The 15736-nt window shown below is 35.9% G+C and overlaps 1 protein-coding gene across 1 annotated transcript; it reads left to right on the forward strand.

Annotated features, from left to right (window-relative positions):
• The first annotated feature begins 1938 nt into the window (after positions 1-1938).
• On the forward strand, positions 1939-12915 carry LOC133313712 (cytochrome P450 90D2-like). Its single transcript, XM_061515120.1, has 10 exons — positions 1939-2153; positions 2368-2692; positions 3108-3257; positions 3344-3589; positions 4712-4801; positions 4891-5076; positions 5171-5292; positions 6535-6613; positions 11815-11833; positions 12719-12915. The coding sequence occupies exons 1-10, from the start codon at positions 1939-1941 to the stop codon at positions 12913-12915; spliced, it is 1629 nt and encodes a 542-aa protein (XP_061371104.1).
• The last annotated feature ends 2821 nt before the right edge of the window (positions 12916-15736 follow it).

The following is a 15736-nucleotide window of genomic DNA, read 5'->3' on the forward strand; positions in this document are numbered from 1 at the left end:
TGTGAGATTCATCACACTTAAATATCTCAACAATCTCCCCTCAAGTGTGAAACCCAATATTGATATGCTCCCCCCTCAACCGAGTACCCTAGGGCCCTAGCACTTAACTCGCCTCCTAGCCAATCACCAGGCTAGCTCGAACACAACCCAACTCTGATACCACCATCATGCGGGTCCAGGGAAAGCCTGTCCCGTGGACCACCACCAATGGGCTAAGCTACTCCAAATACACCAAGTGAGTCCGACACGACCGACACCACTTCTCAACCCAAAACATTAAGGCTTTGGGTGCATGGGTCCTTCCACTTATATACTTTTCACTTAACTCATTACCAACCAATGTGAAACTCATCACACTTGAATATCTCAACATTAAGTCCAACGATAACAATAAAAACTCTTTTGGCTTGTTCGTAGCTCGAAAAATGGATCAGGCCCTCAAGATGAGAGCTCTGATACCATATTCGAATACAGTGCAGAAGCCATAGATGAGAGAAGAAGAGAAGGAAAGAGAGAGAGAGAGAGAAGAATGAATATCTGAGATTGTATATTATTATCGTGTATATGATACAAGGCATCCTAATATATATATACAGTAAGCCAAAACAGAATTGTAACTAACTAAAGGAAGTTATCAGCTACATGCTCATGTAAAGAACCTTGGGATACACCACCCCAAAAGCTAGCTCAAGGGGTGGGAATGCCTAAGACCTTATAAAGGTCATATTAGTTGCTCATTCAATCAATGTGAGACTATATATCTCAACACGCCCCCTCACGCAAGAGCCCTTTAGGCTAGAAGCGTGGAAATTGCACAGGCCCATCTTTGGTTTACCTTTTTGTGCTTTTTTTTATTTTAATTCCACTTTTTAAAGCGGGGGACGATGAGGCTCTGATACCATGTAAAGAACCTTGGGATACACCACCCCAAAAGCTAGCTCAAAGGGTGGGATTGCCCAAAGCCTTATAAAGGCCACATTAGTTGCTCATACAACCAATGTGGGACTATATATCTCAACAGTGACTAAGGGCCGTTTCGATGAGTTATTTTTAGCCAAAAGCTTTTTTTAAGAAAAAAGTACTTATATTATAAAATTTATTTGGATGTCTGCTCTAGAAAAAATAAAAAATATTGAATCCTGCTTTATTTGGAAGCTAAAAATTTTAGCTTCTAAAAACAACAGAAGTCAAAAGTCAAATATTTTTTTAAAAAGCTAACTTTTTTTTTTTAAATCAAATTAATTTTAACTTTTGTAAAAAACACTTCTAAAATAAACAAGGTATAAAAGTCTTTTTTTTACAAGTCCATCCAAATGGCCCTTTAAGTGCATGTTGGGGGGGGGGGGGGGGTGGGTTTGGGGGTATTTTTTATTTTATTTTATCTTCTTATAAATAAAAGTTAGGCCAAACAGATATTTATAAAAAAATTTACATAATATTTGTTTATAATAAAGAAAAAAGTTAAAAACTCATAATAGGAACTGTTTTTAAATTATATTAATTTTTTTTAAAATGAATAGTTTTTTAAATGAACAGTTTTAATAACTATTAAACTAAAATTTTTATATAATTATGAAATAACTTTTAACTTTATTTAAAAAAAATAAAATTTAGCTTTACCTTAAAAAAATATATCAAACAGACTGCTCCAAAGCAAACTCATGTGTACAAAAATAAAAGGGCAATCTCGTATCTATGCTTTTCTCAATGCAATGAATGCATATATTAATATTAATATTCTCACTACCACAGAAGTTTAGCTCAGACTTCATAAAACCTTTCTCTTTCTCTCCCTTTCTTGCACGCGTACACACACATGCACACTCAATTCTTTCACAAAAAACTTTGTTATATATATATATTGTAATAGCTACCATATGATTCCCAATATTTAAGCCAAAGCTAATCCTATTATAGTGAGTCTGCGTGCGGAAAATTATGGACAACATATGGATTGTGTTTGTGACAACATTTCTCTTGTTCACTGTGATCATGGTCGTGTACAGGAACAGAAGGATTAGACTCAAACCGAAACACATAAATAAACTTCCATTAGGCACTCTTGGATGGCCTTTTATCGGTGAAACCATTGAGTTTGTTTCTTGTGCTTACTCTGATCGTCCTGAGAGCTTCATGGACAAGCGATGCCGCATGTAAGTTCATCATCAGTAACAATGTTTGAACCTATTTTGATATCATTTTCACTCAACATGTTAGCTTGAGGTTCTGCTACCATGTATGTATGTTGGATTTCATAGTGTCCTATGATGCTCAAAGTTTCATCATCTCTTGATTTTGCAGACAGAACTGAATCTACATATTTATATCGTTTTTTTTACAAGGATTTGGGTGTGTTGTAACTTGCAGGTATGGCAAGGTGTTTAAGTCACACATATTTGGAAGCCCCACTATTGTTTCCACAGATGCAGATGTTAATAAATTCATATTGCAAAGTGATGCAAAGGTTTTTGTTCCTTCTTATCCCAAGTCTCTGACTGAGTTGATGGGGGAGTCTTCTATTTTGCTCATCAATGGAAGCCTACAGAAGAGAATACATGGACTTATTGGAGCTTTCTTCAAGTCTCAACAGCTTAAGGCTCAGATCACAAGGGACATGCAGAAGTATGTACAAGAATCAATGGCAAATTGGAGGGAGGACCACCTCATATACGTTCAAGATGAAACCAAAAATGTTAGATCTGTTTCCTTTTCTTCTCTCTGTCTCTGCAGGAGTGTGTGTGTTTTTGTTTTCCAAAAAAGTTTGAATTTTAATCTTTGACTCCAATCTTAGGGTGACTTCTCTCAAATATTTTCGGCTTTTATGAAAGTAACCACTCCAAAATTGTATGACAAACCACCCTCTCTCTCTCTCTCTCTCTCATTATGTTTTCATGAGTTGTAAAGTTATAATTGGCGATTGAGTTCTCTCTCCAGCTCATACTTAAGTTTCAAAATGATATAGCTATGAAGTAAAAAATCCAGTTGTCTTTATGGGGTTCATAATCATTTTGCATAAATCATGCTGCCTTGAAAAATGAGATTCACAATTATGATATTATGCTACTTTCTAAGATACTACTACCAAGTACTTCTTTTTTGTCCCTCAGATTGCCTTTCAAGTACTAGTCAAGGCATTGATTAGTTTGGATCCAGGTGAAGAAATGGAGCTTCTGAAGAAACAATTTCAGGAATTCATCTCTGGTCTCATGTCTTTACCTATTAAACTGCCAGGAACTAAACTTTATCAATCTTTACAGGCAAGACCATTAATTAGATATTGCTTTCTTTAACCATATATATTATATGCTAAGCCTGTTTGTAATAACTTAACTATTGGTTTCAGGCAAAAAAGAAAATGGTCAAATTAGTGCAGAAAACTATTCAAACTAAAAGAAATAGTGGCATCTCCAAAGTTCCTAAAGATGCAGTGGATGTGCTTCTGAATGATGCAAATGAGCAATTAACTGATGATTTAATAGCAGATAATATGATCGATATGATGATTCCAGGAGAAGACTCGGTGCCAGTTCTTATGACTCTAGCTATAAAGTATCTATCAGAATGCCCTGCTGCTTTGCAACAATTGATGGTATATATCTGTTCGATATATTAATAATGGAAAAAATATTTTTACATTTACTTGCAGATAAGTTATCTGTATTTATTCCCAAAACGACGTCGTTTTAGTATTAAAATCTTAAAAAATTATAAATATAAAAACTATTATAACCCTAAAATAAATTAAAATTACAAAAACACCATGATTTTCGTCCCAAAGCGATGTCGTATTGGGCTTACTGCAGATAACTTATCTGCAGTAACTTCAGAAAAAGCGAACTCATTAATAATATAGTCTAATAATAATATGTTAAAAATATGCTCATTTGGATTTATATGGCCGGAGTCTAATAGCTTGCATTATCTTTAAGGTTTTTTTTAAGTTGAAAATATCACGGTTGAGCATGTCAAATCTGATGCCTCTTGGTATAATATTTCAAGCATCTCTACACCTTTCTCTCTCAAACTCATAACGTCAACAATATCTTATTTGTTTGGATATTCAAGTGTGATAAAATGCCACATTGATTGATAATGAGTTATGTGAAGTCTATATAAATTAAAGGACGATAAATTCAATTTCTTAAAATTTTAAGTTGAGACATAATATCGGATTTAGTTGTTATGATTGATGTAGCCTTCATAGTTTAGTACAATTTCAAACTTGTCTCATTTTTAATGATTTAATTACTGGTTTTGCACAAGGATCTTATTGGACTAGTCTAAAAGTTGAATAACTTTCTTTTATTTTATTATGAAAATCGTATTTTGTAACCATTATGTCATTTCTATTATTTGTTGATACACAGATGCTTTTTTCCACTTAATGGTTACTATAGATTTTGAATTTTTCTTGGTCAAATAGACAAAGTGACTAGAGTAGGGTTTAGTCCTTCCTATACTAGCAATATGACAATGAACCCTCAAAAGAGGAGCCAACATCACACTCGTGGAAAATCTCATCCACATAGATGTGTATGAATATTTTCTTCCCATTTGCTCCATTGTTTGTGATACATGTCACCCATCACTATTTTTTGCTCCATGCATCACATAAGTCATAACACACGTTTTTTTTTTTTTTTTTTTAACGTCTTGTAACTATTTTACGTTCACCGATTACTTTTTGGTAAATGATTTCTATGTTCCTTAGGAGGAAAATGTGAAGCTTAAGAAGCTCAAAGATCAGCTTGGGGAGTCTTTGTGCTGGAGTGATTACTTATCATTGCCATATACTCAAATGGTAAGTCGAACATGGCTCCTCATTCAAGACTAAAATGAAAATAACCCATAGTTTTAAACCAACTTATTGTGTGTTTAATTTATATACAGGTTATCACAGAAACTTTGAGGATGGGAAATATAATAATTGGTGTTATGCGAAAGGCCATGAAAGATGTTGAAATAAAAGGGTATTTAATACCAAAAGGGTGGTGTGTTTTTGCATATTTTAGATCAGTTCATCTAGATAACAAAAACTTTGACTGGCCTTACCAATTCAATCCATGGAGGTGGCAAGTAAGAGAAACCTCTTATTGGTTATTGTTAGTTTCATGTTTAATTTATGTCTATTTATTCAACTTTTTAAGGTGATAAAATGTGGGACTCACAGGACAAAGACATGAGCAGTTTCAATTTCACTCCGTTTGGAGGGGGACAAAGGCTGTGCCCTGGCCTTGACTTGGCCAGGCTGGAGGCTTCTATATTCCTACACCACTTCGTTACTCAATTCAGGTAATAATTATGCACTTCGTTCTAATGAGTTAACACATTGAGTCATTTAATATTATTGAATGTCATCATGCCCAAATTTAGGATTTGTATAAATCGTCATGTTATTTGATCATAATCACTCATTTAAGAATCACACACTTTTCTTTCTCTTATTCATTATTAATCAATGTTTGTTGTAACGTCCAGTCACTTCAAGAATCAATAACTATTCCCACACATTAACACTGGACTTTCCAGCGTGCTTTATCCTCACTCTCACACTTCTTGGAAAAACTTTCCAGGAGATCACCTATTCCAGAATTGTTCTAAGTCAAGCACGTTTAACTATGGAGTTCTTCTATTATGGGCAACCGAAAAATAGATGCATCTTGTTAGTATAGGTAGTACCAATTAATTCTTATAAGCTATCACAAACTGTGTAATCTCATACCTGCACAGTCTTTGGAATCCCTCTCTTTCGGGTATCGATTTGATTCATTCATGTAACCCTGTTGGAAGCCTGTCAGGAGCCGCTCCTTGTCCATGCCCTTTCACCGGCGTTTACTCCCCACCCTTGTTAGCGTCTGAAATATTACAGTTATGATCAAATAATATAATTATATAATTACTTTTTAACCTAAGAGTATCCAAATTCCCTTCATTAAATGTTATCATGGCCATATTAAGGACCCTTCATTAAATTTCTCCTCATGACATAGGTTGTAGCTTTATAGGAGCAAGGGCAAAATCATAACAGCAAGTGGGTTTAGGCCATTATGGCAACCAAGTGGCGTTTAGATAGGCTTTTCTTTTCTTATTTTCAAACTAAATTTGACAGCTGAAAATCATAGATTCCATACACACACACGCACGTGTACATATGCAAGTGGGTCAATGATAGAAATGTCACTTTTTTTGCATATGGACAGAGGTGGAATCAAAGTTGTATAGTTCATGGGGCCAGAAAGCCTTACATTCTTCATCAGGGTTCTAAAAGGCATCTGATTATAATCTTTTGTGCTGTATAGTGTGTTATCAGACTTCGTGTAACAAAATCCTAATTGTGAGGAACCTGTGATGCGTCTTGAAAGTCTACGAACTTTTTAGTACACGTAAAATATAACTTACCATCCTATCGAAGTTGAGGTTTGCTAGGTCTGCATAATATGCAACCTTATAGTGTATTATCTTTTTTATCTTCAACAAGTAATTGCCATTATATGACTATTAGACATCTTAAAAATTAGTGTTTCACACGTTCAGGTGGCAAGCTGAAGAAGATACAATTGTGAACTTCCCCACTGTAAGAATGAAAAGGAGGATGCCAATCTTAGTGAGGAGAGTGGAATCTTGAGCTTCCTTGGCTACAAAAAAGTATGGAACAACTTCTACACACTGGCACAGTACAACCAGCGTATAAAAAATACAGAATGCATAGTAGAAAAAGCGAGGTTGGCTAATGTCAACACACGTGGGGGGAACTTAATAAGATTACTGAATTTGTCCCCTTGCACATAAAGACAAATATTTCCATCTTTTGAGGAACAATAAATTAGGCATTTAACTTTTAATCAATTCTTACTTTCCCATTTTACCTAGTATGCAATAAATAAATAAAAAGGTTCAATTTTTTCATCTAGTAGAAAAAAATTAGGAAAATATAATTTTCCTATAAAATGTTTGGTTGCAAGGGAAAGCACTTTCATCATGTTTTGAATCCGAGTTTCCTTTTTCCTTTCCCTTCACACTTTTTTGTTCTTTTTCTTTTTTACCGTTTCCTTTACTTCTATTGGAGAGAGAAGCGGAAGGAGGAAGATTGAATGAGTAAGTGGGAATGGACAATAATTGTTTTAAGGGTCCCAATGAATAATGACATTCATAGGACAACTAGATGGAACTCTATTCAAAATATGCATTGCTCATCTTGTGGATAGAGATGACTGGAGACCAGAAATAGTTTTACCTAAAGGCAGCAGGTTTATTCTACGGGTAAAAACGGGATAGGTTAAATTATACATCTCAATCTATCAACCTATGGACAAGTTAAATTATACATCTCAATCTATCAACCTATGGACTTACGGGTCAAAATAGGTTGGTGGTGGGATGAGTTGGTCCGATGGTCAGTTTTTTTTTTATTATTAGATAATATTTTATTTGTTATTAAATATTTATGATATTCAATTTTTTTTATCTTATTATTTCTCTTAAAAAAATAAAGAAGAAAAACTTTATTTATAACAAAAGTTAAACAAAAATATCTTGCTAAAGAACATCTAAATGAATATTCACATATATTTAGGTTTGAGATTGGAAAAAAATAAGAGGAATGGGAAATAAAAATAAATAATATTATAAAATACATAAAATATAATTTATTTTTTATTTTTTAGGCGAATTGACTAGCCAACCCCACCATAAAATGGGATGTGTTAGGATTTTCAACCCACATTCAATAAGGGGTGGGGTAGGGCAACTCGTTTTTGGCGGATTGACGACAGGGTGGGGGCGAGCCAACTCATTTTGCTACCTTTAATTCTATGCTCTAACTACTTCCTATCAATTCATATAAAAATGGGTTTAAACTTTCTCATTTTATAATAGATAAAATTATCTCTTATACATACATAGAAGTATGTAAAGCTCATGTGAACCAATGTGAAGAGAAAAGAGAGAAAAAGGAAATATAATCCCTACAAACTTATATATATATATATATATATATATATATATATATATATATATAGAGAGAGAGAGAGAGAGAGAGAGAGAAAATAATTTTATCTCCTAAAAAGACATTAAATCCTATAAAAGTTATACTTATTTTGAATAACCCAAATTTTTTTTTTTCTGGGCTACAAAATATATCTTGGAATTGGGCTACATTGACGTCGTACAAATAATCTCTCTTTCACTCTCAATTAATAATTACATTTACTATATTATTAGTGCATTAATAGTATTAAAAGCTATTGGAACTCGGTTCCCTCAACTCGGCTAAGAAGCCTTTTGCGGAAGTCAGTCAATAAGATCCTGGATCTCGACAATATTACCTCGGCCTGAATACATGAATAAACAGTTTTAACATGAGAAAACCTTCTCCAATGAAGAAGTAAAAACTCACGGGACCTAGTCCAGATCAAACGTCTACTATGAAAATAATGGATACAAAGAATCAAAATACACCAATATGGTGGTTAACACAACCTCTCCAATAATGGTGATAATCAAACTACCCTAGAGATGTTTCACTCAAACTCTCTCTAGAGATCTCTCAAATACAAAGCTTAAAGCTTTGCACACAAATTTCTCAAATAATTTTCTCTCAAATCTCTTTCTCTAACCTAGCCTCCACCCACAACTAATGAATATATAGAGGAGGTGGAATCTAGGGTTTAGGGTTTTTAGGAAATCCCTCAATGGGCTTGGGCTTAGCATTGAAGGAGGAAGCCCAACAAATCTCCCCCTCCAACTTCAATGCGTCAGCTTCAGCATCAACCCGGCTCCTTCACAGCAGTCTTCAAATTTCCTTGCTGGAACCGGCTTTGTCATCATGTCGGACCAATTTTGGTCAGTGTGCACTTTGACGAGTTCGAGCTCTCCACTTTCCACCATATCCCTGATCCAGTGATACCTCACATCAATGTGCTTAGAGCGGGAGTGATAGGTCGAATTCTTTGCAAGATGGATTGTGCTTTGATTGTCACAACCTAGCTCGTACTTGTCTTGATCATGGCCGAGTTCTATGAGGAACTTCTTCATCCACATAATCTCTTTGCGTGCCTCAGTAGCAGCAATGTACTTAGCCTTGGTTGTTGATAGTGCAACACACTTCTGAAGTCTTGATTTCCAGGAGACAGCTCCTCCAATAAATCTCATCATGTATCCCGTTGTCGACTTCCTCGAGTCGGAATCTCCCTCTAAATCAAAATTCGAGTAGCCTTGCAACTCGGTTGTGCCTTCTTCAAATCGGAGGCATAAGTTGGTCGTACCTCGGAGGTACTTGAAGATCCGCTTCACTTCTTCCCAATGCTCTTTGCTGGGGTTGGATAGATACACACTTACCATTCCAACAGCATATGTCAAGTCGGGTCTAGTGCAAACCATTGCATACATCAAGCTTCCGACAACGGATTGGTATGGGATCTTCAGCATCTCGTCTTTGTCTTCATCTGACCTCGTACGTTGCTTCTGGTTCAACTTTATGTGTCCTGCTAGGGGGTGCTCACTGTTTTGGCTTTGTCCATGCTGAATCTCTTTAGTATCTTCTCAATATACTTCTCTTGACTCAGCCACAGTAGCTTCTTTTGTCTATCTCGGATAATCTTGATTCTGAGTATCTGCTTTGAAGGGATGAGGTCCTTCATTGCGAAGGACGAGCTCAATGCCTTCTTCAGGGCGGCTATCCTCGATTTGTTTTTCCTTACAATAAGCATATCGTCAACTTATAACAACAAAATCAGAAAATCTCCGGCCTCATACCTCTTCACAAATACGCAGTGGTCGGCTTCTGTCTTCTCAAACTTGTGATCAGTCATGAATGATTCAAATTTCTTGTACCACTGTCGAGGTGCTTGCTTCAAGCCATAGAGGCTCTTCTTCAACCGACATACCAAGTCTTCTTGGTCTGGAGCACAGAATCCCTCAGGTTGCTCCATATATATTTCTTCTTCTAAGTCACCGTGAAGAAATGTCGTCTTCACGTCCATTTGTTTTACCTCGAGGTCCATTGAAGCTGCCATGGCTAACACGGTTCAGACTGAGGTCATTTTCACCACAAGAGAAAAAAATCTCCTCAAAGTCTTCTCCTTTCTTTTGATTGCAGCCTTTCACTATAATCCGGGCTTTGTATCTCGGCTTCTGTCTGTTCTCTTCATTCTTAATCTTGTAGACCCATTTATTTTTCAGAGCTCGTCTTCCTTCTGGCATCTCGGTCAGCAGCTCATGAGTCTGATTCTCGTGCAGAGACTTTATCTCATTTTACATTGCCTTTTCCCATTCTTCTTTCTCCGAGCTCGTCACAGTCTCATCATAACTCTGAGGCTCACCGTCTTCAACAACAACGGTTTATTCATCAAATGGATATCTTTTAGAGGGTCTTCTTTCTCGAGTTGGATATCTCGGTTATTCTTCAGTTTGAGAACCCGGTTCATCATTCGCATCCCGAATCTCATCATCAACTCAGACCTCAGTATCTTGGTCATCATCAGCTTGTTGCTGGTCATCATTTTCTTCATTCTCTTGATTTTCTCCCCTTGCTTCAGCTCGGACAGGAGGGATGGGTTCTTCACGTCTGATAGTAACCCAGACTTTGGGCTTCGAGATGTCATTAATGGTCTCATCTTCATGAAAGATCACATATTGGCTTCTCACTATCTTCTTATTGATTGGATCCCAAAGTCAGAACCCTAACTCACATCTCGGCGAACCAAGATAGATGCACTCTTTTGTCTTCGCATCAAGTTTTACCCTTTCATCTTTAGGGATATGCACGAAAGCTCGGCATCCAAACACCTTCAGTTAATTATAGGCTGCTTTCCAACCTGTCCAACCTTCTTCTGAAATTTCTCCTTATAGTGGCCGTGACGTTGAGAGGTTGATTAAGTCAATAACAGTTCTGACGGCTTCTCGCCAGAATGATTTTGGCAATCCGGCATTGGATAACATACTTCTGACATTCTCTTCAATAGTCATGTTCATCCTCTCAGCAAGTCCATTCAACTGTGGAGTCTTGGGAGGCGTCTTCTCAAGTTGGATCCTGGCCGCTCTGCAGTATGCATCAAAAGGCCCGCAATACTCACCACCATTGTCAGATCGGACCACCTTCAATTTCTTGTCAGTCTCCCTTTCAACCATAGCATGGAATTCTTTAAAGAATTGGAGTACCTGGTCTTTAGAATTGAACAAATAAACCCACACTTTGCGAGAGTGGTCATCAATGAATGAAACAAAATACTGAGCTCCTCCAAGAGATCTCTCCAACATGGAGCAAACATTAGTATGGACGAGGTCAAGAATATACCTGCGTCTTTTGGGTTGATCCGGTTTCACAAAAGAAACCCGGTGCTACTTTCCAGCTAGGCAGTGCGTGCAACTTTCCAACACTTGGCCTTTCAACCCGGTCAGTAATCCTTTCTTGTTTAGAATTTGGATCCCTTTCACGCTCATGTGGCCGAATCGCTTGTGCCATAGCTCCAAGTTAGGTCCACCTCGGACAGAATTGGCTTCTCTGCCATTGATCTTTCCTTGCATCACGTACAAGGAGCCTTCCTTATTACCTCGGGCAACAACCAAGTTTCCCTTGGCCAGTTTCCATCTAACACTACCAAAATAGTTCACTAACCCGGCATCATCAAGCTTGCCTACCGAGATTAGGTTTAATCGCATGTCAGGAACATACCTTACATCTTTCAACACAAGTCGGCACCCAACATCCGTAATCAGGGTCACATCACTGACACCAACAATTTTGCTGGTCACTTGATTTTCCATCTTCATGACTCCAAAATCACCACCTCGATAAGAGGAGAAAAAATCTTTGAGAGAAGTAACGTGGAAGGAGGCACCAGAGTCAACAATCCAGGTGCAGTCATCATATGCAACATTCAAATAATTATCCTCACCTAGGAGGAATATCTCGGCATCCAAGTTGGCAGCCACCGTAGTGGTGCTCTTGTCTTCCCTCTTCTTGGGAATAATTTGATCTGTCTTAAAAGAGTCGTTCTTCTCGTCATTCTGCAAAGTCCAGCAGTCTGGCTTCTTATGTCCTGTCTTACCACAATAGAAGCACTTCAACTCATATTTCGGCTTTGACTGACCTCTGGACTTTTCTCGTCTGTCACGACCTCGACCCCGATTTTTGCTTCTACCCCGGGAATCGAATTTTCCTCTGTTCTCAGCAATGTTGGCTTCAGACGTGCTCGTAACACCTCGTTCTCTTCTCCTGGATTCTTCATTCAGGAGACTATTTGTTACGACATCCATCTTTAATTTTCCTTCAGGAGCCGAATTACTCAAAGTCACCACCAGAGTATCCCAACTTTCTGGCAGCGAGCTCAACAGCAGCAAAGCCTGCATCTCATCATCAATTTTCATCTCAGCTTTAGACAGCTGATTAACAATACCTTTGTAGGTGTTGAGGTGTTCAATCATACTCATGTCGTCTTTGTATTCCAGCTTCACAAGTCGGCGAACCAGGTATGCTTTGTTCCTGGGAGTCTTCTTCTGAATCATGGACTCCAGCTTCGTCCATAACTTGTATGCGTTCGTGAACTCGGACATGTGCTCAAAGAGACTTTTGTCTATATATTTTCTGATTGTAGCTACTGCCTTACGACTCAGGATCTCCCACTCCTTATCAATTTTTCCTGCCGGTCTTATATCAAAGACAATGGGCTCATGTAAATCTTTGCAGTAGAGATGATCTTCCATCATCGGTCTCCAATAGGTGAAATTATCTGTGGTCAGCTTGAAGATATCTCCATCATGGATTATGCCATTGGTCTCCATCTCGTCACCCTCAGAACCCGTCGAACCCGGGCTCTGATACAACTGTTGGAACTCGGTTCCCTCAACTCGACTAAGAAGCCTTTTGCCAAAGTCAGTCAACAAGATCTGGATCTCGGAAATATTACCTCGGCCTGAACTTCACCAGGTCGGGCAGAGCAGTGAAAAAACGAAAAAACTCAAACAGGAGAGAAAGAGAGAAGGAGAACATAAAAAGTTTTAACGTGGAAAAACCTTCTCTAATAAAGAAGTAAAAACCCATGGGACCTAGTCCAAATCAAACGTCCACTATGAAAATAATGGATACAAAGAATCAAAATACACCAATGTGGTGGTTAACACAACCTCTCCAACAATGGTGATAATCAAACTACCCTAGAGAAGTTTCACTCAAACTCTCTCTAGAGATATCTCAAATACAAAGCTTAAAACTTTGCACACAAATTTCTCAAATAATTTTCTCTCAAATATTTTTCTCTAACCTTGATTCCACCTACAACTAATGAATATATAGAGGAGATAAAATCTAGGGTTTAGGGTTTTTAGGAAATCCCTCAATGGGCTTGGGCTTAGCATTGAAGGAGGAAGCCCAACAAAAGCATGAGGCTTTTGTTATAAAGAATAAAAGACAAAAAGTTTTTTTGTTTGTAGGCCACGACCAACATCTAATTGAGGTTTACATAACAAAATACACAAAGAAAGGAAAAAGAAGTACCGAGTTTATCTTTTCCAGTTCAATTATAAAAGGTAACGACTCACATTATATATATATATAAGGTAGGATCCTTTGACACCAGTATCAAATTTAAAATTTAACACTTCATATGAGAGTCGTTAGATCTAAAAAGATCAATGGTGTCACATGCTTACAAATCAGAGTTATTGATCTTTTTTAATCTAACAGCTCGCAGATGAGGTGTCAAATTTTAAATTTGACACTATTGTCAAATAATCTATCCCCCCTATATATATATATATATATATATATATATATATATATATATATATATATATATATATATACGATTAACTTATGGCGACATAAGAATAATAAGTTTTATACTAAATTTTAACTGTTGATTTTTGTATTTTTACGGTTGTAATTTATTATGTCACACTTATTAATTTTTAATAAATTAAAATTGTTAGATATACAGAAATTAACAATTAAAATTTGGTGTAAGACTTATGATTTTTACACTAGCATAAATTAATCTTACCCCTATATATGTACCGATTTTAATTTATTGAGTTACACTATTTAATTAGTTATTAATTTCCAATAGTCATAATCATTAGATACACAAAAATCAACGGTTAAAATTTGATGTAAGACTTATTATTCTACAGAAAAAGAAAAAAGTCTGAAATTTAATAAAAGTCAAATTAATTCAATTTTAGTTATTTGGTGAAATAAAGAGGTAGGAAATGCTCATCTATTTAATAGTTAATGAAAATGACACATCATTCTATAAAAGATTTTGGTTAAAAAGATGACTACCTAACAGTTTTTCATGTACAATTATCTTTAATATGGGTTCAATAGTCATATAAATGTAAACAATTTTTCTTGTAACGAGACCCTTCAAATGTAGTTGAGCATAATACGTCATAATATACATACAACAAGATTATTGTTAGGGATGTGCATGGGTCGAATCGAACCAGTTTTTTTGAAAAACCGAACCGAATTGGTTTAAATGGTTCTGTTTGGAAGTGGTTCGGTTCGGTTCAAAAGTGGTTAGGTTCAGTTGGAAACGATTCGGTTTGGTTCGGAACCGATTAGGAACCGATTCGGGTCGAACCTCTTTTGAAAAGAAAAAAATTTAAAATTTAAAAAATGAAGTTAAAAAAATCTATTTGGTTCGGTTTGAAAACGGTTCGGTTCGGTTCAGAAACAGTTTGGTTCGGTTCAAAATGGTTCGGTTCTTAAACTGGTTCTAAAACCGGTTCAGTTCATGAACTGGTTCTTTAAAAATCGGTTCTCATGAACTGGTTTTTAAAAACCGATTATTTTAAGGGCGGTTCGGTTTGGTTCATGGTTTGATTCAATTTTTTGGTTATTTTTCACACCCCTAATTATTGTCTTAGGCTTTGTTTCGAAGTTTGGAGGGGAAGGAAAGTAATGGGTTTCAGGGGAAAGGGAAGGGAAGGAAGGGAAGATAATTGAAGGGTATTCCCTTCCCTTGTTTGGGAGTTAAAAAAAAGGTAAGGGAGAAATTGGAGGGTCAATGAGATATTTTATAATTTTACCCTTTTTTAAAATTAATGTAATTATTATATTTTAAAGATTAAATTAAATTTAAAATTGCTAAACAAAATTATTTATGTATTTTTCACACTACTAAAAAAGATAATATTTTCAACGAAAATTCTACGTTGCAAACGACAAAAATTCCGTCAAAAAAATATTTTTCCATTGGAATACTTTTCATCGAAATTTAGAGGGAAACGTTTCCGTGAAACTTTCGACGGAATTTAGATTCCGTAAAGAATTTTGACGAAATTATTTTTTCGTCAATTTTTTTTATAAAAATTGTTTTTCGTCTAATTTTTTTATAGAAATAATTTCAGTCAAAAATGTATTTCGTTGAAAATTTTGATAGAAATTTTTTTTATCGAAAATATTTTCGATGGAAATGTGTTTCGTCAAACAGAAAAAAATTTCGTCAAAAAGTATGACAAAAATATTTTCGTCGAAAACTTTTGACGGAATTTAGATTCTATAAAGAATTTAGTCGAATTTTTTTTTTTCGTTAAAAATTGTTTACAAAATTTTTTCCGCCATAATTTTTCACGAAATTTTTTCAAAGGTAATGTGTTTCGTTAAAAATTTAGAGGGAAATATTCTTCGTCGAAAATTTCAACGAATATGTTTTTTTGTCAAATAATTTAAGGAAAATATTTTGACGGAATTGAGATTCCATAAAGGAAAAACAATTTCTATCAGAATTTTTTA

This window comes from Gastrolobium bilobum, unplaced genomic scaffold (genome assembly GCF_033153095.1).
Source record: "Gastrolobium bilobum isolate Gb01-03AN ecotype WA unplaced genomic scaffold, APGP_CSIRO_Gbil_v1 utg18832, whole genome shotgun sequence".
NCBI lineage: Eukaryota > Viridiplantae > Streptophyta > Magnoliopsida > Fabales > Fabaceae > Gastrolobium > Gastrolobium bilobum.

Excerpts from the sequence above, each read along its gene's own strand:
- LOC133313712 (XM_061515120.1), top strand. The coding sequence starts at position 1,939 with ATGGACAACATATGGATTGTGTTTGTGACAACATTTCTCTTGTTCACT. Across the intron at positions 2,154-2,367 it reads ATGGACAAGCGATGCCGCAT|GTATGGCAAGGTGTTTAAGT; the intron begins GTAAGTTCATCA and ends TGTAACTTGCAG. Across the intron at positions 5,293-6,534 it reads CACTTCGTTACTCAATTCAG|GTGGCAAGCTGAAGAAGATA; the intron begins GTAATAATTATG and ends TCACACGTTCAG.